At 48.0% G+C, this 22318-nt stretch overlaps 1 protein-coding gene across 18 annotated transcripts in view; it reads left to right on the forward strand.

The window, feature by feature from the left end:
• Positions 1-17703, forward strand: part of FRMPD3 (FERM and PDZ domain containing 3) — a 133829-nt gene extending 116126 nt beyond the window's left edge. For 17 of the 18 annotated variants that reach the window (XM_074323514.2, XM_074323515.2, XM_074323516.2 and 14 more), the window contains 3 exons: positions 1905-2049; positions 11350-12171; positions 13714-17703. In XM_074323514.2, the coding sequence (XP_074179615.2) occupies positions 1905-2049; positions 11350-12171; positions 13714-16814 (4068 nt within the window). In that variant the 3' untranslated portion in view covers positions 16815-17703. The remainder of the gene's footprint in view (positions 1-1904; positions 2050-11349; positions 12172-13713) is intronic. The other variant, XM_074323528.2, reaches the window with a different exon arrangement.
• The last annotated feature ends 4615 nt before the right edge of the window (positions 17704-22318 follow it).

Genomic DNA, 22318 nt, shown 5'->3' on the forward strand with positions numbered 1-22318 from the left:
ATCCCTGGTTTTCATGAACTGCAAAATATTCAATTCAAGCTATGTGTCGGGATCCTAGGAGATAGCAAACAAAACGGGTGCAACTTTAGCCAAAAACTGAGCTGCTATGGATTCAGAATGGTTCCCAAGGTGATGGTCCAGCTAAAAGAGGCTAGTCTAGTTGGTGACCAAGTTCCATCAAGTCATCATGATGTCCCTTTTTACTGCCAGTACCCTAGTGGAGGCCATAATCACCTCTCACTTGGACTTCTCACCGGTCAGAGAAGGGACTCATTCCCTCCTTCTGACTCTTTTAGCTCTTAATTCCCAGTCTGGGAACCCTCAAAAGTCAAGGAGACCTGTGGCCCCACGACTCCCTCTTCAGCCAGTCTTCAGTGGTCTTGATCTGGAGGTGACTGCCCTATCCCAGGAGAATGCTCCCATGGCTGACTTCCATCTGATCCATACTTATTTACAAGGCATACTTTTAAAATTACAATACAGATATTGGGAAGATTTATTGAAAAGGTGCTGATTTTTTAATTTTTATTACATCATTTTTGATGTATCATTGCCAGGTCTCTGAAGCAGTCAACTATCTAATCCCAGGATTAATTTGACTGATTTAAGGTCAGGAACAGAAGTCAACAGAGTATGCTAGTATTTCCCAAAGTGGGTTAAAAAAAAATCCTGAGAACACCATGAGATGTTCTATGAAAATAGATTTTTTTAATCAAGTAATTTAGAAAAGTTGGAATACTGAAGTCTCCCTCTTGAAGTTTCACAATGCGCCTTAATACAGAGGGAGCCAAAAATATGTATACACATTTTAAGAAAGGAAAAAAAACTGCATTAAAATTGTAATACTCAATATATACCAATAATAAAAGATGAATACAAATCAGGTTTGACTTCTGCGATTACAAGAGGTGCTCAAAGTGGTTACCATCAGCATCCAGACACTTCTGATTACCTGATTACGGCTAACACTGTTCGGTAGACTTCTGTGGCGAACATGTAAACTGTTCCAACACCAAAGCAGAAGCAGCAGGACTTGTTGCTGTGTGAGACCTCCCAGATCTTCCCTTGTGCACATCACACACACAGCACCATGTGTCTCAAACGTATCATGAATACGTGCAATTGTTGGCGTGTTGGAGGTTCTGTTGCAGACTCACACCTCCATTGTTGTTGTACTTCCATAACGTTCTCGAATTTCAAATACCACTTCAAAATGGGCTTGCACTCCTCGAATGACAACCATGCTTCCTCCATTTTCTTTGACTGTCCTGCCTGCTGCGTGGTGATGCTAGCATTCATTTGATTAACACCATCTTTTGAGCAAACGTCATACTACACATTGCCACTGTAACTCAATTCAACTTCAAAAAGTAATACATAGGCAAGCCCGGTGGCTCAGGTGGTTGGAGCACCATGCTCCTAACACCGAGGTCGCCAGTTCGATTCCCACGTGGGCCAGTGAGCTGCGCCCTCTACAGCTAAGATTATGAACAACGGCTCTCCCTGGAGCTGGGCTGCCGTGAGCAGTCGAAGGTCGGCATGAGCTGCCGTGGGCTGCTGTGAGCGGTCGACCGAGGATCGGCGACTGACTGTCTCAGCTGGGGGCAGCGCAAGGCTCATAATACCAGCATGGGCCAACGAGCTGTGTCCTACACAACTAGATTGAGAAACAACGGCTTGAACCGTAGTGGAGGGGGGAGGTGGAAAAAGGGGGGAAAAGTAAATAAATAAATAAATTCTTAAATCAGAAGAAATTTCTGAGGCCATGTGCCTCAATTTTTGGTTCATAAACTATGGTTCCTATAACCATGCAAGTCATCTTTTCTTCACTATCATTCTCCAGAGAATTGAATCTGTATCCTTTCTTTCTGTGTCCTCATGTTTTTTTCCCACCTCTCTCCTAGCCTCTGGTGCTGTTGATGGAGTGGCCTGAAGCCACCAACTTTGCTTGCCTGATTGCGGGGTACTGCCGCCTCCTGCTGGATTCCAGGAAGATGGTCTTCTCCAGGCCCACCAGCCAGCCTCTTCCACCTCCAATGATCAAGGCAGGTAGGGCTCAGCCTCGGTTTTCAATGTGCCGGAGGCCCTTTGGACCCTGGAGACATGGAGGGAGGAGCTCCGCTGTCTTAGTTCTCACTTCATTCTGCCAGCGCCTGGTTTACCAGGAGCCAGCCCTGTACCACTGCGTCCCAGTTGGCACAAGCCAGTAGGAAAGACAGCTGGCCTTCAGATGGGCTTGTCCCACAAAGGATGCCTGTGACAACACATTGTGATTGAGTCAGTGAACGATTGTAAGATAAAAATAGCAAACAAGCGATAAATAGAACCAATTAAGGAATCACACTGAATCTAAGGCAACGCTTTAGAGGTACATTGATCTAGAAGAGATGCATGGGTGTTCTGGCTTAGTTGAAGTAGAGGTTGAAAATAAAGATAAAACCTTTCTTTTGTTCATCATGGAGGGTTGACAGCTGCCTGAAGTAAGAAGCCACAGAAGGCTGGGGTAGGAAAGACTGTGCAGGCTCAGAGTATAGTCCAGCAGGAGGCTTGGAGATAAGAGGGAACACCACTAAGAACAAAGTCAAGTACAGCCCCCAAACAGCTCAGTGCAGCCACCCCTCAGAGCTGTCTTGATGATGGCACAAGCAGGGGCCTTGGGAGAAATTAGCCCAGTCCAGGTATTCCTGCCTTGGACCAAAGTGGGAGGAGGAGGAAGAGACCGAAAAAAACAGGTACTCCTGGTATACGTATTAGACCTAAGGCTCGAGTACACACAGTAAGTGCTCCCCCCACCCTAGCACCCAAACATCATGGGGGGAAGCTGAGACTTACCACCCAATAGTTGCCCTCCTCACATGCTGAAGACCCTTCATCCACTTGCCTTGCTGCTGAACTATTTATTTTCTCTTCAAGGCTGTCTTGCTATCACATCTGATCTAGATCCAGTAGTTTGAGAGTAGAAGCACATACCCGATAGATATCCTAGCACCCAGTGGGCTATGTACCCACACATACCCTCTCACCTCATGATCTCTTCATCACGAACATCCTAACAAGGCCATATTTACATTTCATAACATTTTCTGCAGGAATTAGAAGACAATCCACCAAACACAGATTTGGGAAAGGATAGGTGGCCCTGAGGCATATGAAGTAGGCCACATAGAGAAGCAAAAGAACTGACTTGGAATAGAAAGAACCCAGAGGGCCAAATTGCCACACATCTCCAGGCAAATGGCTGCGAAGTGAGTGGCCATAGGTACCGCCTGTGATGGCCAAATGATGGTAAAGCCAGCATTAGCATTGTCAGTGTCACCTGTGGACTTCCTTTCTGTCATCACACCCAAGTAAATTATACCTCTTACTGAGCAGGATAGAGACGGAGAAAGGAGAAAGGAGAAAGGGAAGGCAGAAGGAAGAGCCAGGAGCCCAGCTGAGGACCAGATGTGGAAGTGAAGGTTATTTGCGGGGGTCCATTTTAAGAAGGTCCCTGGGGTGGCTCTATAGTCCCACCCTGCCTTCCAAACGGTTTCTGTCACCCTATCAGCACCCTTGCCAGTGCTGTCATTAAGTATTCCCCTTGCTGTGGGGATAGTAGCACCACATGAGGGACACGGGCTTACTGTGTCCCCTCAGTCTTACTGAACACATTGCATGTTGCATCCATTTTGCTTTTCTATTGCGGTTTTTGCTATTATTTTTAACCTTTTAAACCGCAAGTACTTTTGCACCAACCTAATAAAAGCAAATCAATTTTATTGGATTCTCTTGGAGGTATTGCAGTCTGGAAAGGAGGCTTCTTCTATAAATGCTAGGCATGGCTTTAGAGCCCCTCCCTGACTCCTGAGAGATTCAGTCCTTGGGCCTGCAGTTGTGGGGGCTCAGGCTGCCTCTAGCACAGGGCCTGTCTCCACGCAGGAGCCAGATGGACCACCGTAGTGTCCCGCTGTTTATAGTGCTTGACCTCCCTAGGGGCTTGGGCCAATGACTGGGCCCAGTACTTGGCTTTTAGTTTCTGGGTTGACAGCAGCTATCCAGTGCTCTTGGTGGGTGGGGCAGCGTAAGCCTCGTGGCTTTGCCTGTTGGGGGGCTGTTGAGAATATCTTATCTCATGGCCCCAAGGATGGGAAAGGTGGACAGCAAGCGGCACCACTGAGGAGACCTCCACCCAGGTTACAGCGAGGGGCCATGAGTTCCAGATACAAAGCTGAGATCGGATTCCTCCATCAGCCCCTACTTTTATCCCAGAACAGAAGCCCCAGTGCCAACTGTGGTTTAGGAAAAGCTTATATATAGGGAGCAATCATCCTTCCAACCTCATCTGGGCTTTTCCTTCAGGGGCTAAAGCTCCAGCCCTGGTCTCTCATAGCCTGGTCTCTAGCCAGATGTATATTCTTGTCCTATAGCAGCTGCTGGCTACCAGCTAGCCCAACTCAATGCTCAGCCGACTGGGCCTAAAGGGTGCTGTTAAACCTGCAACTGGAAAAGAGAAAGCATCACCTCTCCTCTGAGACCTGGAGAAAGAGTGAAATGGGGACATGGAAGGGAAGAGATTATTTGTTGGGCTTTATTAGTTTTTCCAAAGTAGGTATTTCACTTATTCACTCAACAACTATTTCTGAAGTACTCATTATGTGCCAGGCACTGCAGGTCGAACTGTGAATAACAGGCCTGGTCCTTGGCCTCACAGAGCTTACAATCTAGTGGGAAGAATACAGACAGACAATTAAAGGGATAATGCCAATGCAGTAAAAGCCTTTACATTTAGATAGAGGCAATTCAACAGAACAACACCTGGTCTTGAGGGAACAACTTAGAGAAAGTCTCAGACAAATGCCAACTCTCCACCTGTACTGGGGAGATAGGAAATCCAGAGGCAGCTGCTATCTCTCTGCAGCCTTGGGCTCCCTATATCCTGGGGGATCCAGGGAAATAAGGCTTTGGAGGCCCCAACTGAGATAACAGTTGGAGGAAGAACTCACTCTATATTCTCTCCTATTGTTAGAAAACAGAGTTTGGTTTGGTGAATGGAACATTCTGGTTAATGGCCATTATATATTCCAATGCATGGCTTACTGATTTTCATGTAGTTAAAACCCAGCAACATGCACAGAGTCCTAAAGCTAGACTGAACATAATAGACTTTTTTTGATGATTCAGAAAGGACATGAGGTTCTAGGTAGTTTGACCTTGGGGCCAGTAATGATCATTGGACTGTAGAATACAGCAAGGCCAATAGAAACTCAGTTGCATCAAAGTTGTGTTGACTGTGTGTGTGTGTGTGTGTGTGTGTGTGTGTGTGTGTGTGTGTGTGTGAGGGGGGGAGGGAGAGGGAGAGGGAGGGAGGGAGGGAGGGAGGAAGGAAGGAAGGAAGGAAGGAAGGAAGGAAGGAAGGAAGGAAGGAAGGAAGGAAAGAAAGAAAGAAAGAAAGAAAGAAAGAAAGAAAGAAAGAAAGAAAGAAAGAAAGAAAGAAAGAAAGAAAGAAAGAAAGAAAGAGAAAAGAAAGAATTTAATATAGCTCCAGTTGGATCACCATCCTGTTCTTTGCAACCATTTTTTTTTTAAAGTCAATCTTCTGAGTGAATGAGTACAGAGGGATACTAGGGCATCTCCCTGGCAAAAACTGATGAGCAGTTTACAGCGGATTCACAATCTGCGAGGAATGCTGTCCCAGCTAGCAGCCCACCGCACCTGGCTTTACTGGTATTACTAACCTTCTGTATGGAGATTTAGGATTCTCCTGGGACATTTCTCCTCTGCATGGCCCCCTGCTGCTCCTCAGATCTGGAAATCACAGTACCAAGTGGTGGGCTGCGCATCACTTGGCCTTGACAGCCTGGTGTTGGGAGATGTTTCCATCTTGCAGGGAGGGAAGCCACCCTTACACCTCCAGCCTTTTTCTGAGAGGAGTCAACACCTCCTTATTGGACATGTCCCTAGGAGCCACCTCTAGTGGCAGCCAATTGAGATTGTTCAGCTGTCTCATAGGTAATTAGCACCCAGTGCATCGCCCAGACCTGTGAGCAATGTCTAGCAGTAGAGTCCTCCGGAACTGATAATTCGAGCTCCTGGCTCAGTGCTCCCCTGGAGCACGTTTTCCCTAAGCCTCAGAGGATCATTACATACTATTCCCCCAGCTGATCCACAGTTCCCTAGATATAGCCACCAAGGCCTAAATTGAACCCACCCAGTATCGTTACATTGACTATATTTAGAGGGGCAATGTGGTCTATGGAAAGCAAGCAAGGGCTTGGGATCTGAAGTCAAAAACTTGTGTTCCAGTCCCTACTCTGCTGTATTTTAGCTGTATGATCATGAGCAAGTTCCACAAACTGAGTCTCTGTTTCCTCATCTGTACATTGAAGATAATATTACTTACCTTGTGAGGGATTGACATGATCATGTGAGGTAAAACCCATAAAGTCCTTTCAAGTGCAGAACACATTTTTGCTCTTTTTATAATGATGGAGAGTTCATCATGTGCCCAGTACTGTGTTTCTTTTGAATAAACAGCTTTAGTTAGATGTAATTTCCAAGCCATAAAATTCACCCATTTAAAGTTCACAACTTAGTGTTTTTAAGTCTATTTAATATATTCACAGGGTTGTACAATCATTGCCACAACTTAATTTTAGAACATTTTTGCCCCTCCTAAAACAAACTCTGTACCCATTAATACTCATTCCCTATTCCCTTCCTAATCACATGCCAGCCCTAACTAACCACTGATCAACTTTCTGTCTCTAGAGCTTTGCCTATTCTGGACATTTCAGATAAATGGAATCATACAATATATATGGTCTTTTTGTGGCTTGCTTTTTTTCACTTAAGCATAATGTTTTCAAAGGTCATCCATGTTGTAGCACATACCAGTGCTTCATTTCTTTTCATGACAAGTAATATCCATTCATCAATTGATGGACATTTGGGTTGTTTCCAACTTTTGGCTATTCTAAATAATAACATTATAAACATTAATGTGCAAGTTTATGTAGGGATGTATGTTTTCATTTCTTTTTGGGATATACCTAGGAGTGGAATTGCTAGTCAAATGGTAACTCTATGTTTAACTTTAAGAAACTGCCAAACTGTTTTACAAAATGACTGCACCATTTCACATTCCCATCAACAAGGTTGGCGGGTACAATTTCACTATATCCTCATCAACCCTTGTTATTGTCTATCTTTTTTATTACATCTATTGTAGTGGACATGAAATGTATCTCATTGTGGTTTTGATTTGCATCATCTTGGTTGATGATGTTGAGCATCTTTTCGGGGGCTTCTTGATCATTTGTATATCTTCTTTGGTGATATGTCTATTCAAATCCTTTGCCAATTTTTAAATTAGGCTATTTGACCATAAATATGAGGGTTTATTTCTGGACTCTCAATTCCATTCTGTTAATCTATATGTCTATCCTTATGCCAGTTCCACACTGTCTTGATTACCATTGCTTTGTTGTAAGCTTTGAAATAGCAAAGTGTGAATCCTCCTAATTTGTTGTTTTTAAAAAAATGTTTGGATATTCTGGGTTCCTTGTGATTCCATATGAATTTTTGAATCAGCTTGTCAATTTCTACAATGTCAGCTGAGATTCTGATAGAGACTGTGTTGAATCTGTAGATCAATTTGGGAAGTATTGCCATCTTAACAATATGAAGCTTTCCAATCCATGAACATAGAATGTCTTTCCAGTTATTTAAATCCTTCTTTAATTTCTTTCACAAATATTTTGTAGTTTCCAGTATACAAGTCTTGTGATTCTTTTGTTAAACGTGTGCCTAAATATCTTATTATTTTTGGTGCTACTGTAAGTAAAATTGTTTCTTATTTTTATTATCAGATTGTTCTTTGCTAGTGTATAAAAATACAATTGACTTTTGTATATTTAGCTTTCATCCTGTAACCTTGCTGAGCTTGTTTATTTCTAATAGTTTATTGTTAGTGGATTGCTTGAGATTTTTATGTACAAGATCATGTCATCTGCAAATAGAGATGCTTTTACTTCTTCCTTTCCAATCTGGATGCCTTATATTTCATTTTACTGTCTAATTGTCCTGGCTAGACCTTCTAGTACAATGTGGAATAAAAGTGGTGAAAACAGAAATCCTGGACTTTTTTTCTGATCTTGGGAAAGCTTTCAGTCTTTCACCATTAAGTATGATGTTAACTTTGGGTTTTTCATAGATAACTTTTCTCGTGTAGAGGAAGTTCCCTTTTATTTCTAGCTTGTTGATTTTTTTCATGAAAGGGTGGTAGATTTTCACAAATGATTTTTCCGTGTCCATTGAGATGATCATATGGTTTTTGTCTTCTATGCTATTAATGTGGTATATTACATTAATTGATTTTCAGATGTTAAACCAACCTTGCATTGCTACGATAAATCACATTTGGTCATGGTGTATAATTCTTTTTAGATGTGACTAGATTCCAATTGCTAGTATTTTGTTGAGAAACTTTGCATCTATATTCATAAGAAATATTGCTCTATAGTTTTCTAGTGATGTCTTTGTCTGGTTTTAGTATCAGGGTAATATTGGCCTCATAGAATGAGTTGAGAAGCGTTACTTCCTCTTCTATTTTTTAGAAGGGTTTGTGAAGAATAAGTATAAACAATTCTTTGAGCATTTGGAAAAATTCACCAGTAAAACCATCTGGACTTGAGCTTTATTTTTTTTTTTTTTGGGGGGGGGGATTTTTAATTACTAATTCAATATATTTTCCTGTTATTGGCCCATTCAGATTTTCCATCTTCTTGAGTCAGTTTTGATTATATATTTCTAGAAATGTGTTCATTTCATCTAGGTTATCATTGCATCTAGATTTTTGGCATAAAGTTATTTATGATATTCCCTTATAATCAATTCCGTATAGAATCAGTAGTGATGGCCCTTTTTTCATTCCTGATTTTAATAATTTGAACCTTCTCTGTTTTTGCTTTATCTGTACAGTTAAATGTGTGTCAATTTCATTGATCTTTTCAAAGAACCAACTTTTTTTTTTTTTTTTACTGGCAGCTCAAAAGAGACACTTTACTGTCATAAATCACATGACACAACTATAATTTGTACAGGGAGAAGGTTCTTTTACAATCCTTATATATGGCAAGCTGTCCTTGGGCCTGGAAGAGCACAGAGAAAGGAACTTCACACAGCCTCACTGGCTGTCCACAGATCTCTCCCTCCCAGGTCAGGGCTTGGCCAGGTGATTCAAGGTCCTCCTGAAACTGGCCTGTCTTGGGCCTTCCATGCCAGAGGTCAGCACCAAACCTGACCATTCTGCCCTGATGGCGAGTTACAGAGAAACCCTGTGTGAAATTGAAAGTGGAACGAGCGTTTCCTGTAAGGTAATTGAGGCTGACTCCAGGCATCCTTGACCTTTCCCTCTCAAAGAACCAACTTTTAGTTTCATTGATTCTCTCTTTTTCTATCTTCTATACTATTTCTTTCCTTCTGCTTTCTTTGGGTTTAGTTTTCTCTTCTTTTTCAAGTCTCTTAAGGTGGAAGGTTAGGTTATTGATGTGAAATCTTTCTTCATTTTTAATGTAAGCATTTGCAGCTATAAATTTGTCTCTTAACACTAATTTAGTTAGATCCCATAAGTTTTGGTATGTTGTATCTTCATTTTCCTTCACCTCAAAATATTTTCCAAGTTCCCTTCTGATTTCTTCCTCGGCCCATTGGTTATTTAGAATGTTTCATTTAATTTCCACATGTATACGAATGTCCCAGATTTCCTTCTGTTACTGATTTTTAATTTAATTCTGTTGTGCTAAAAAAAAAAAGATTCCATTGCTTTTAAATTTATTGAGGCTTATTTTATGATATAACATGTAGTCTATCCTGGAGAAAATTCTAGGTGCACTTGAGATGAATGTATATTCTGCTGTTAGGTGGCATGTTCTATAGATTTACGGGTTTACAGTGTTGTTCAAGTCCTCTATTTCTTTGTTGATCTTCTGCCAAATTGTTCTATCCATTATTGAAAGTGGGGCATTGAAGTCTCCAACTATTGCTATTGGATTGTGTATTTTTCCTTTCAATTCAATCAGTTTTTGCTTCATATATTTTGGGGCTCTGTTAAGTGCCAACACCATGATTTCGTGCTGGCTGTAAACTATAGTGAAAAGCAATGCTGACACATTAACCCACAGAGGGCAAACTGGAATTTGAAAGAAAGGCATTTTGAAGTTTTGTTTTCCAATATTTTGACCACCATGATGAACTATAGGATAATGGTTAAAAACATGGGCTTTGTGGTCCCCCAGGCTGCCATTTATGACTCATGTGACCTTGGGTAAATCACATAATCAACTCGATCAGTTTCTTCCTCTGTAAATGGGGGTAATGATAGCACCTACCTCACTGGGTTGTTGTGAGGAGTAAATGGGATTATGTGTGATGACCTTAGCCTAAATTTGTGCTGGCTTGCCACATGTCTATTTGCTGATAGCAAAGTGATTTGGCATTGTCTGAGCATATTCTCACAGATAAGAGAGGGACACCATTCAGAAATGAAGCATTTGATATGGACAATTCTCAGAGGCACAGACCTACCATCATTAAAAGCTATTGGCTAGATTATTTTACTACATGTATGTGTAGCAAGTAGGCAGGCTGGCCCTGCATGATGAATACAGAGAAATAATGTGATTTGAAGAATTGTAAGAATGCTCCCCCATCCTTTCCCCCATATATACATATGCCAGCATATCTCTACACTTTCAGATGCCCAGAATTCTACTAGTATTGCTTTATTATTTTAGGGTCCCTCTACCAACAGTCTTCTTTGAAATGCAAACTCTCAGACATTGTACATAGCCTGTTTTACACTTTCCCACTAAAGCACTAGTAATTTGTCAGATTTATTTCCTTCTGCTAGAAGACATCCTACATAACACAAGAGTGACAGAGTACTGAAGGTTGGAAATAAAGAGCACTGTGGGAGCAGGGACAGTTACAAGGACATAAAATAAATCTCACTTCTTTAAGCACGCTTACAGCTGACTCTCAGACCAGACATACCCATGTAAGAGTCCAGCTGTGTCTAGATACGAAGGTGTTTGCCCCATCCCACCTCACCCCATACCTTTTCCCCTTTCAGAGGTGATGGGGCTATTAGCAGCTCAGGCCGTTCTATTCTACTCATTCTACTTGCAGGGTTGGCAACAATGTGGCCAATTGACTCCCCTTCCCCTAATCCGTAGCAGCCAGGTAAGGCTCTCTCTCTCTCAGTATCTGCCACCCAACTGTGCACCAGAGACCCAGGCCAGAGATGCCAAAAGAGCTCAGCCACAGTCCTCAGCACCAGGGCTTATCTGTTGATTCTCTTTCTGGGTTTAGATTACATGCACAGCGCCCACCGCCCTGTCACTGGGGGCCACCTGGGGAAAAAGGAGAGTAGTTATGTGGGCGGCGTGGGCACCAGCCCCAGGAAGTCGAGCCGCTGCACGCCCCCGCCTGCCGACTCTGAGCTTGTCAGCTTTTGCTACCTCCACATGCGGGAACAAAGGAAGGAGCAAGAAAGCCGGACAGATGTCAATGAGAACTTAATCTTCTTTGAGGAGACCAGGCCCCGGACCAAGTCTGACCCCACATCCAAAAGCTCTGGCCAAGGTTACGATATGGTCCCTGATGACTTTGATGTAGCCAGCCTAGACCACGAGCCTTGTGCCAGCAGGGCCCGGTCCTATACCCTGGACAATTCTCTTGGGGCTGAAGCCCTGAATTTCTACTGTGACTCTTGCAAAGCCAAAATCCGGGATCAGCTGGGTCCTCGCAAAGGTGGGAGGTCTGGATCCTCTCGTGACAACATAGTAGACTTGATGTCCCTCCCACCCCCTGGGAGTGAGGAGGAGGAGGAGGAGGAAGATGAGAGCACTTCACTGTTGCCTGCCATTGCTGCCCCACCTCCCGGTTTCCGAGACAACAGTTCTGATGAGGATGACCCCAAGCGCCGGGCTGTCCAAAGCCAGGAGCAAGGACGTCACTTGCGTGGGTTCCTGTACGATGAAATTCCGGTGACATTGATTGACAGTGTGCAGACCCGGACAGTCCGAGATCATGCCCAGGAGCTAGATGATGCCCTGGTGTCCACTCTGCAGGCTCTGGAAGCCCTGGCAGCCTCAGAGGATGGACCACACCCCCCACCCCCACAGACTGCAGGTAATAGCCCGTTCCTCCGCCCTCTCTTGCCTCCCCTTCCAGGCAGGGCCAGCAGGTGACACTGCTTCTTCTGAAGCAGAGATCAAAGTCACTGTGGTGTCTCAGAGCAGTGGATGGGCCAGAGGCAGTTCAGAGAGGATCAGGGAGCAACGAGTCTGTGACAGGGGTCTGCTACTCAGCACCAGCTAGAGCTCTGGCTCTCGCCATTCCATCTCTGGAAATGTCTTCCAGATGGACCCCAGTGATTAGGGCCATGGTGGCTACAGAGCCAGACCAGGAGAGAGGATCAGAGCAAAATTGGGAGAGATATAGAAGACATCCAGCATGCACATGACTGGAAGAGAAACAAAACGACCAAGTAACCACCTAGTGACCTGCGATCAGTGTAGCCAGGAGCCGTTACTGCTTAAGGCAGAGGTGTTTATCCTGCGTAAGAGCATGGGCTCTGAGTCATACACACCCAAGTCCTGGCTTCTTCACTCACTTTCAGTGTGACCTTTGGCAAGGCCTCTCTGAGCCTCACTTTTGTCATCTTAAATGGGTTTGATAACAATAGTCATATCACATATGGTTGTTGTGAAGATTAAATGAGATCATTCATGCAAAGCACTTAAGCACTGCCTAGCACATAGGAAGGACTCAGTACGTGGTAGCTATTATTATTATTTGGTGTGAGAACCATACAACATGCATGCTATTCCCTGTTACAGACACACATACATACATCTTATAGACAAACACGTGTTAGACATGCACCCATAGTCATACATACATACCTCCATACACATACCCCTTACAAGGAAGAGGTCAGTGATACAGCGACAGAAAAGGAATAGGGAGGAGTGAGGTGAATGAGAAGGCATGTGAGGTGGAAAGTGTGGACAGAGAGGGTGAAGAGGTTGGGGTCAGAGGGAGCCTGGCTGACCAGGGTGAGTACCAACCCCTGCCTTTTCTGTATGTAAAGGCATCCTTGGTGTGAGACAGCACCCATGTGTTCCACCCCCACAGCTGGCATTTCTCTTTGTTCAGAGTCTGGAGCTCCAAGAACTAACTGCGCCCAGCCTAGAGGCTCATGTGGCAGCCAGAGGGAGGACAAGCTCAGCCAAATGTGCTCAGCTGCAGGGACTGTAGGCAGGCCTGGCCAGATGAGGAGGCCCAGATCGAGAGGACCTCTCTTTGCCAGCCCTTTTCAGGACAATTAACAAAAATTTCCTAGCTGTGGAATCTAAAAATAATGATGATTAGCATGTTGTTTTGCATGTGATTTGCATGTTAATTTGCCATCAAACTGCCCAGATCTTCTCTATGCCTCCTTTGTTTCTCTTTCGGATTCCAGCCTTTCATAACCCTTCTCCCAGCTTGACTTTCTTTGTCCTCTCCCCTCTACTCCTCTCACCTTCAGCCCTGCAGTCCCCACAGGCCTGCCTGGTTTACCCTAGCTTGCACTACTAGCTAATGTTGGCCCCCATAAACTCTCTGTATGTGGTTGGGAAAGGACTTGATCTGAGTTCAGTGCAGCAAGCCCTGTCCCTGTTCCTCCAGGTCTGATTGTGCTGGCCACAATCACCCCCGAATCATCGCTGGACTCAGGCCATGAAACCAACTCTTCAGAGCTCACGGATATGTCGGAGATGATGTCTGCCATGAAGCAACACCAAAACACCACCTACTTCTTGGCCCAGCACCTCAATAAGGACAGTCTCCTGGCCCGCAAGGACCTGCCCTTTCGGATCCAGAGCTGTGCAGCCCAGGCCGTTCTCACAGCCCCTTACTCTCTTGGGCGCACGGATCCCAACCCATCCCTCCATCCAGCTGTCCCAGGCCAGAGTCCTGGTCCCCCTGGCGCTCGCAGGAAGCTGCCCCAGTCAGAGGCCCAGCCACAGCGAGAGCGAACATATGCCCTGGCAGTGCACCCAGCACTGTCCCCACAGCTTAATGAGCAGAAGAGTCTGAGCCTGCTGTCCCCAGTTCCTGAGAACAAAGGGCCTGGCCACACTAGGGCAAGTCTAGAGATGTCACTGAGGGCAGCCACAGCATCCCTCAGTGAAGAGCAGGTCTCTGAGCTAAGGGAGAACCTGCCAAAAGAAGTCAGGTTGAGCCCCAAGCTTATCCTGGACCCAAAGGGCAGTGTAACCCCAGCTATCATCTCAACCGCCCTACCACAGGTGGTTCACACCAAGAGTCTACCCACCCCAGGTGGGGCCTTGGGGAACCCCCCGAGCAGTGGGGAGAGAAGGCTGGAAGCCAGCGTGGGGAGGCCGGAAGTCAGCATGATGAATGGCAGTGCCACTAAGAATCTGAAGTTCAAAATGAGCCCCAGTGCTCCAGAGACCTCACGGAATTCCCAGCAGCAGCTGAGCCCAGAGGTCTCTTCCAGCTCCAGAGCACCCACAGGCAGCCGGGCTGACAGCCTGCATCTCTCCCCACAAGGGGACAGGCTGCCTGTTCAAAGTTTCCCTCCCAAAAGCTGTCTTTTGCGAGCGAGTCGAGAGTCAGTGAGCAAGCAAGCTACAGGGGAGGTGGCAGGCAAGGGTGGGCCAGAGGGTGCTAAGTCTTCCCTGCACAAGCAGGGCACTGTCTCTGGCCAGGGGGAGAAGGGACAGCTGGAGAGCACGCCCCAAAGCAGCAAGCTCGAGGAGAGCAGCCTGGTCCCCCGGGCTGCCTACCCCATGGCTCTGCAGAGCCCCAGTTGCCACTCTCGAGGACACAGCCCCAGCTGCCAGCTGCGAGGCCAGAGCCCCAGCTGCCATCCTCAAGGCCAGAGCCCACTGAGGTCCCAAGTTGCTGGTCGGCAGGTGAGCACCATGCCCTCTAGGAAGCTTGAAACGACCCTGGATGGAGCCCACCTGACCTCTGAAGGCCCCACAAAGCCCAAATCATCTCGAGGTCCTTTCCGGCTACGCAGTTTATTCTCTGCCACCTTCCCAACCCGCCAGAAGAAGGAGACTGATGAACGGCAGGCCCAGCTGCAGAAGGTAAAGCAGTATGAGCTGGAGTTCCTTGAGGAACTCCTAAAGCCACCAAACCAGGGGGAGCTGCCGGGCACTGAGTACCTGCAACCCCCAGCACCAGGACGCTGCAGCTGTCAGCTACGCAGCAGCCCCGTGCAACAGGGGCCTGGCATGTCCCGCGAACAGAGGCGCAGCTGTGATTGTAAACGCATCTGCCGGGGGGGCCGGCCACAGGCCCCCCAGACACCAGTGCATGGCCTACGGGGGAGGGAGAGGGACAGGATCCCCCCTACCCAGAGGCAGCCTGAGGCTGGCCCAGACTTGAGCCTCAGCAGTCCCACCAATGTCCGACGCATCCGCTCCACCAGCCTGGAATCCCGAGAGTGCCGATCGGACCCTGAGAGTGGTGTTTCGTGCCTGACCACGTGTGCCTCGGGGGGCGAGTGTCTGGGAGCTCCCAACTACAGGAAACTGATGCGCCGCTACAGTATCAGTGAGCTGGACCAAGGTGACAGGGCCTCGCTGACCTCAGACGTCTATCCACATCCACCCTTAGGCATGCTGCCCAGGGAGGCCAAGGAGGTAGAGGCAGGCCTCCCCCTAGTCTTGGGTCCCAAAAGCAAGCCTCTGGAGTCCCCAACCCTGGGAGACCCCTCATATGTCCAGGTTGCCCCTGAGACCAAAGGCCCCAGGCAGATGGCCGTGTTCTCATTGCCAGAAGAGGTGTACCGGAAGCCTGCTGAGCTGGATGAGGACAGTGAGAGCAGCAGCAAATGCTGCTCCATCCGCTACTGCTTCTACTACCGCAAGTGCGACATGGCGGATGACACCAGTGATGGCAAAGATGAGCTCTCCTACTCCATCCCCATGAAGATTCTGCCCGGCATGAAGCTGGATGAGCAGGTGGTGCCTGTAGTGAGTAGGACCCTGCAGGTGCTGGATGCTGCCACCTGCAGCAGCAGCAGCCCTGAGGCCTCCCGCACCCAGGAGATTGACCTGCGGGTGTCTACCTTCGAGGGGAGCCTGGCCAAGATCAATGCCCTGCGGGCCCACGCCTATGGCCTGCCTGACGGCTTCCTGGCTGCCCGGCTGGACACCAACGAGCTGCTGACAGTCCTGCGGCAGTGTGTAGCCAGCCCTGAGGCCCGTGCCCCCAAGCCGTATGTCTCCCAGATCTCTGAGTACAAGCTTGAGCTGGCTCTCAAGTTCAAGGAGCTCCGGGCCTCCTGTCGCCGTGTGGCTAACGTGGACAAGAGCCCAACTCACATGCTGGCAGCCATCACAGGCAGTTTCCAGGTGCTGAGCAGCCTCATTGAGACCTTCGTGCGGCTGGTGTTCATCGTGCGTTCAGAGGCCCAACGCCAAGAGTTGCTGGCCAAGGTAGAAGAGGTGGTGAGGAACTACACCTTCCTGCTGCGTGCCGCTGAGGAGTCCACAGCCCGGAACCTTAACCAGCAGCAGCAGCAGCAGCAGCAGCAGCAGCAGCAGCAGCAGCAGCAGCAGCAGCAGCAGCAGCAGCAGCAGCAACAGCAGCAGCAGCAGCAACAGCAGCAGAAGCAGCAGCAGCAGCAGGAGCAGGAGCAGCAGGTGGCAGCAGCTATAGGGGTGGCCCTGGAACACCCACCAGGCTCCCCAACTTCAGCGACTGTTATGAGCACATTCACCCGCTCCTTAAAAACCCTTATTAAGTAGGGCATGTGCCCAGGCCTCCCTCTTCCCCATCCTTGGCCCCAGGTTTGAGCTTTGTGGTCCTTGTATCCTGTGGTGAGTGTATGTCTCTGCTGGGCCAGTCAGGGTCCAAGAGTCTTCAGTCTCCAGGGAGCGAAGACTCCCTGCATTGAGGCTGTCCCTGAGGACTTGGGGCCTCTGCAGCCCTGGGTGTCCTCACCTCTTCCCTGGCCTTTAGGTGTCACTGTGAGGGCCCAGGCTCCACCTCACTACGCCGGCCACAGAGCTGTATTTTATCTGTTCTCTAGGGCTGAGAGGTGACATCAGGCAAACTTCCTGCTCCATTTTTGGGGACAGGGAAGCCAGGGCCTAAAGCAGGCAGGCCCAAGGTCCCTGAGCTCCTCTTGGCATCTGTTCCCCTCCAGGGAGCATTAGCAGTAGCAGCAGGCCACAGTGCTAAGTGGAGGGGAGAGGGCACTCAGCCCAGATGTGCCCACCCACCCTGGTCTCACATTCACTTGGCAAAGCCACCCCAGAGGGCCCATGCCCAGGTGGTAATCCTGCAGAAAACAGCCACACGGGGCTGTTTGCAGCCGGCCCAACAGGCTGGCAGCCTCTGGAGCCCTCGCCCCCAGGCCTAGTAGCTCCACACCAGCCATCCCCAAAGTGCCCTGCCCCTCACTGATGGGCAGGGCAGCTCAGTCCACTAGGGAGCAAGTATCTGGGACCACCCCACTCGTTTTGGATAAGGTACCTGGTGGAAATGTCTGCCCTGGGGAGACCCAGAGCAGGCCTTGGAGCCCGCCTGGCCCAGCCCAGCGTAGTGCAGGGGCTGTGGCTGCAGGTATGCAGCTCCTCTCTCAACATCTCTCTACCAGACAGACTGTCCTTAGGAGTTCGACTTAGCTATGGATTGGGGGTGGGGGGTGGGGGGTGGGGGGAAGGGTAGGGGATGGGGGGTGTTGATGACTATATCTTAAACTTCTGGAAGCTAGCGTGATATGTTAATCCTGAGTATATGCTTTTGGCTGTGTATTGACCCTGTGGATTTGTCTCTCTTAAGAAAAGAAGCTGAGCGCCTTACCCGGTGCAGTCTGCACCTTTCTCTCTCTCCGGACTCATCTGGAAGGGAATTCACACTGTTTAGCATCCTCCTTGACACACATCTACTGCTGCTGTCACCACCCCCCTACAACCTTCCTAGGAGTGAAGACACGGAGTCCCTATCAATTGTCCCATTGTAGGGAACAAAGAAAGCCAATGTTTCTTCTGTATAGATTGCTTCTTGTCCACCTCTCCATACCTCCCCATTTCCCATACACTCATGCCCTGTGTCTTCCTCTCGTCGTCACTATGTGAGAGGCCCATGTGAAATCTCCCATTCTTATGTGAGTTTTATAAAGATGTACACTGTGCTTAACCCCCGCCCATCCTTGGTATCCCCTAGTGCAATAAAGACCCCTGAGTGGTGATTTCTCCTGTCAAGGATTAGGGGAGTTCCTTCTGCAGAAGCCAGCTCCCCCCTTCCTTGCCTCTCCTCCCATAGGACCAAGTTGTTTAGTGGGCCAGAGATGCAGCCAGTGGGGAACCCTTCCCCCTTGACCACTGCAAGCCTGAGTGCTGATGTGGTCTTCCTCTCCTCCCAACTTCTTGATCCTGCACCTTCGCCACTCAGGCTCAACCTATGTGTCATTCTACCACTATCCTTCACCTCTCCCTTAACCTCACGGAGAGGACACATTTTCTAATGTCTGTATATAGTATATATACTACATAAAATATATAAATTATATATATATATATATATATACTAATTTATGTCTTGTTTTTCAAACAAGAATGATTAAATCTATTCATCTTACTATCCCAATAAGTCTTGGCGGTGCCTCTTTGTGGGTGTGCCCTTGTGTCCTTGAATTGTTGGTTGGTGGCGGCCCTCTGAATGCTTGCCCTGCACCTCTCCTCCCATGTACCTGGGTCCCAGTGGGTGATGAGGACTCTGCCCCTCCCGCCTCCCCTCTACTCCTCTCCTGTTGCTCACAGGAGTTGGATACTCTTGAATCCTTTCTCTTGACCCTGTGGCATCTGGCTTACCTGGTCACCATGGCTGTGACCTCAGAGCTGAAGAGGGCAAGTGGGTGGAGTGGGGGCAGAAACACAATGTGCTCTGTGCCAACTGCACTGGATGGCCTGGGAGTCAGGAGACAGGGTTTTAGGCCAGCTGTAAGTTTAGAATTGGGAAATAGGACCTCTCCTTCTGAAGTGTGCCCAGTCGCCTCAGAGTATAGCCCAACTGCCTTGTGGTTTAAGCTAGCAAGTCCCTTGCAACGGCCTCTGACAATTTATTGGGGGTGTGGGAGGTGGATAAGATAGAAACAGCAGGACTCTAAGCAGGGTTGACTTCTCTGGCATTTTGTTTCTCTGTTCTTTTATTTCCTTCTGGTAATCCCAGGTGCCTACTAATTTATGAGGTGCCTTTGTGCCAACTAGAAAAAGGTTCTCTGCTGCCATCCCTCCGTTATGATTTTGATAAAAGTACCCCTGGGTGATGCTAGCCCTGTGCGCACATGGCTTGGTCATTTCAGCTCCACTCAGCCCCAGTGGCCTCATTGGCTGGGTGCAGAAACCACACAACCATGCACAGTGGCCCTGAGGAGTCACTTCCTCCCAAAGATTGAGCACAGACTCTTTTTTTCTCATGTTTGCAAAGGTCGTGGCTAAACCGGTTTAGAAGCAAAGCACAGAGGAGGAGCCAGAGACAATGCAGTCAGGCTGGGCTGCTCTGCGTTTTCCCCAGTACCACACCAGAGCTCTGCTCTGCGTGCGGGACACCAACAGAGGTGACAGGCCTAGCCCTGCTGGCAGAGTTCTTCTGCAAGCTGCCCACCAGGGACCCTGTCCCACAAGGCTGGGACTCAGTAAAAGGCAGTGCTAGTGCACAGTGAGGCCTGGTACCCCTCAGAATGACCCAACTGAGCAGTCCAGAATCTTGGACCCTGGTCCTGCACTACACTAGTAGCACCTTACAGTCAGAAAGCATGCTTATTTGGTTTTGTACACAGGGTACCCACTCACACAGTACCCAGCACATAGTAGGTCTTCAGTAAATATTTGTTGAATAAATGAGTGTTGAATGAGATGACTGTCAAGAAACAGCCCTCTTGGACCCCTGGACCTTGTGAAAAGGGCCCTCTCTCCTCTGGGAATGGTTAATCCAGGGCAGTGCAGTTGGACAAGGCCAGGCAGCCTGGCACCTCCCAGCAACGGAGGAGTCAGGTCTGTAATCCAGCGTCCCGCTGACTCAGCTGAGTTTTACCAACACATTTCCAAAAGCTTTGGAAACTCTTCTGAGGTGACCAATGGTCTCCTTTTCTGTGGACCCAGGGCCATTCTCTGCAGTAACCAAGAGCACTGGAGGAGGCCATCTCCCCACCAGCATTTTCCTCGCCATCTTTGGCCTGAGCCAGAGCTTGAAGCTGATACTCTCCGGCCACCCCATACTAGACACACGTCCCCAGAGCCTGACTCCTGCTTTTCTGATTTCAGCCAATTAAGGGAAATGGGTTAATGCTATTGGCATGGGCCCCAGGATGCCTGTGGTGCTGGCACAGTCACATTTTTTCAAGCTGTTGTCAAAGCACTGTGGATAATGGGCAATTTCATCAGCAATGAATTGAAAAAAAAAAACTGCCTCAGCCAGAACTTGTACTGCCAAAGGGGCAGGGGAGAATCAGCTGCCAGCATTGCGAAGAGGCCATGAATTTATGTCTTAGGCTAAATTTCTCCAAGCAGTGACTTCGGATGGGAGGAATAACTGCATCCCATTCCCCATTCTGTAGGCTGGAAGCCAGGCTGTGGGTGTGTGTCTGGAGTCAGGAGGAGGTTCTTCATGGAGTGGGAGGAAATGACCTTTGAGGGTTCAGTCTTGGGCCCTGGCAAAATGTCCTGGATTCCAAGTAGGTCTCTGGGTTCCAATGCCCCGACCTGCTGGAAGCCACTGTTAGGTGGAAATTATGGAAGCCCTCCTTCTCACAGGAACAGAACTGCTTGTTTCACTTCAGTGTTTTAGCGACTCCTTCCCACCCATACCAAACACCCACACACCCAGGCCTTGGGTGCTACCCATGCTCCCAGCATCACGGGGATGTGCTCTGGCACCCACGCTGACATTTCCAGCTGCAGGTTCGGGACCTATCACTTAGGAATGAGCTCAATTTTAGCTTCCCTTCCCTCCTGTCTATGTCTGTCTTTCCCTCTGGGTGTTGATTCCTCATTCTTATTTTCACGGCTTTGACTAAAAGGAATATGCATTTGTACTATGTTGGGAGCCTTCAACATTTGATCCCTGCCCTTAAATATGCAAAAACAACTGTATATGAGCACTTGCCATATGTCAGGCACTGTTAAGTACTTTACGTGCATGATCTCATTTAATCTTCTTAAACAATCCTTTGAGAGAGATACTATGATCAGATACACTTCTCAGAGGAGAAAACTGAAGCCTAGAGAGGTTAAGTCACTAGCCCGAGGTCACACAGCTGGTAAGTGGTAAGCTGGTGAGTTTTCAAACCCAGCCCAGACTTTCTACTGCTACTCTACAGTACTCAGTCCAGCCCTACCTTTGAAGCACTTCCCCTGGAAACAGGCATGGATGCAGCCACACTCATGAGAAGATGGCTTGTAATTGTTGCTTGGGGTTCAGGCAGTACATGGGTTGTAACAGGTCGTTGGGAACATTGGGATGTGAGGTACAGGATACTGCAAGCCCACCTGAAACCTTCCCCGCCACCTTTCTTCACTGGACTGCCCTAGTGCCACACATATCTGGGAGCCGGGGAAGGAGCAGTATATGTATATGGAAATTTGTGGGTAGAGCAGTTGTGTCCAAAAAGCCGCCATCACAATTATGGGCCCCCACCACAGTTTCCTCAAACTGGAGTCTCCCAGAGAATGTGGTTGTGTGCCAGCAGACGCAAAAAGCCACGGTTACGATGTTGCCCATACTGGTGCATTTGTATTTTTTTCAAAAATTTGGGAGGAAAATATGTGGGTGATACATTAAATAATTTTATGTACACCTATAAAGAGGAATGCAGAAGTTTCATGCCTTGTAAATAATACATATCATTTCACAGACACTTGAGACTCGTGTCTGATACTTCTGGCTACATTCCCAACCCGCCTCCCAGCATCCAGGTTCACTCTCTTCTATCACCAGACATATTTTGGTGGAAATGCGGGACATGCTCAGGGTCTAACTGGTGGCCTGGGTCCCAAGGAGAGGACATCTAGGACTGGCCTACTTCCATGGCTCTGGGCACAGGTGGAGGTCAGGCACTAATTCAGGGATATGCACTAGGAGACCTGGCATGATGGGGTGCCAGGAAGGAATGTTAGGAGGAGATGGGGTAGTGTTAGCAAAGGCTCCAACCCCTCCCCCATCCCACTGTGGCCTGTTACACACTTTGGCATAGGGTCAGCCCCGGCCACACACAGAGGGAGCCAGATTCTCTCCAAGCCGGAGATTT

Source organism: Rhinolophus sinicus, chromosome 18 (assembly GCF_057876585.1).
Source record: "Rhinolophus sinicus isolate RSI-liver-muscle chromosome 18, RSI-T2T, whole genome shotgun sequence".
Lineage (NCBI taxonomy): Eukaryota > Metazoa > Chordata > Mammalia > Chiroptera > Rhinolophidae > Rhinolophus > Rhinolophus sinicus.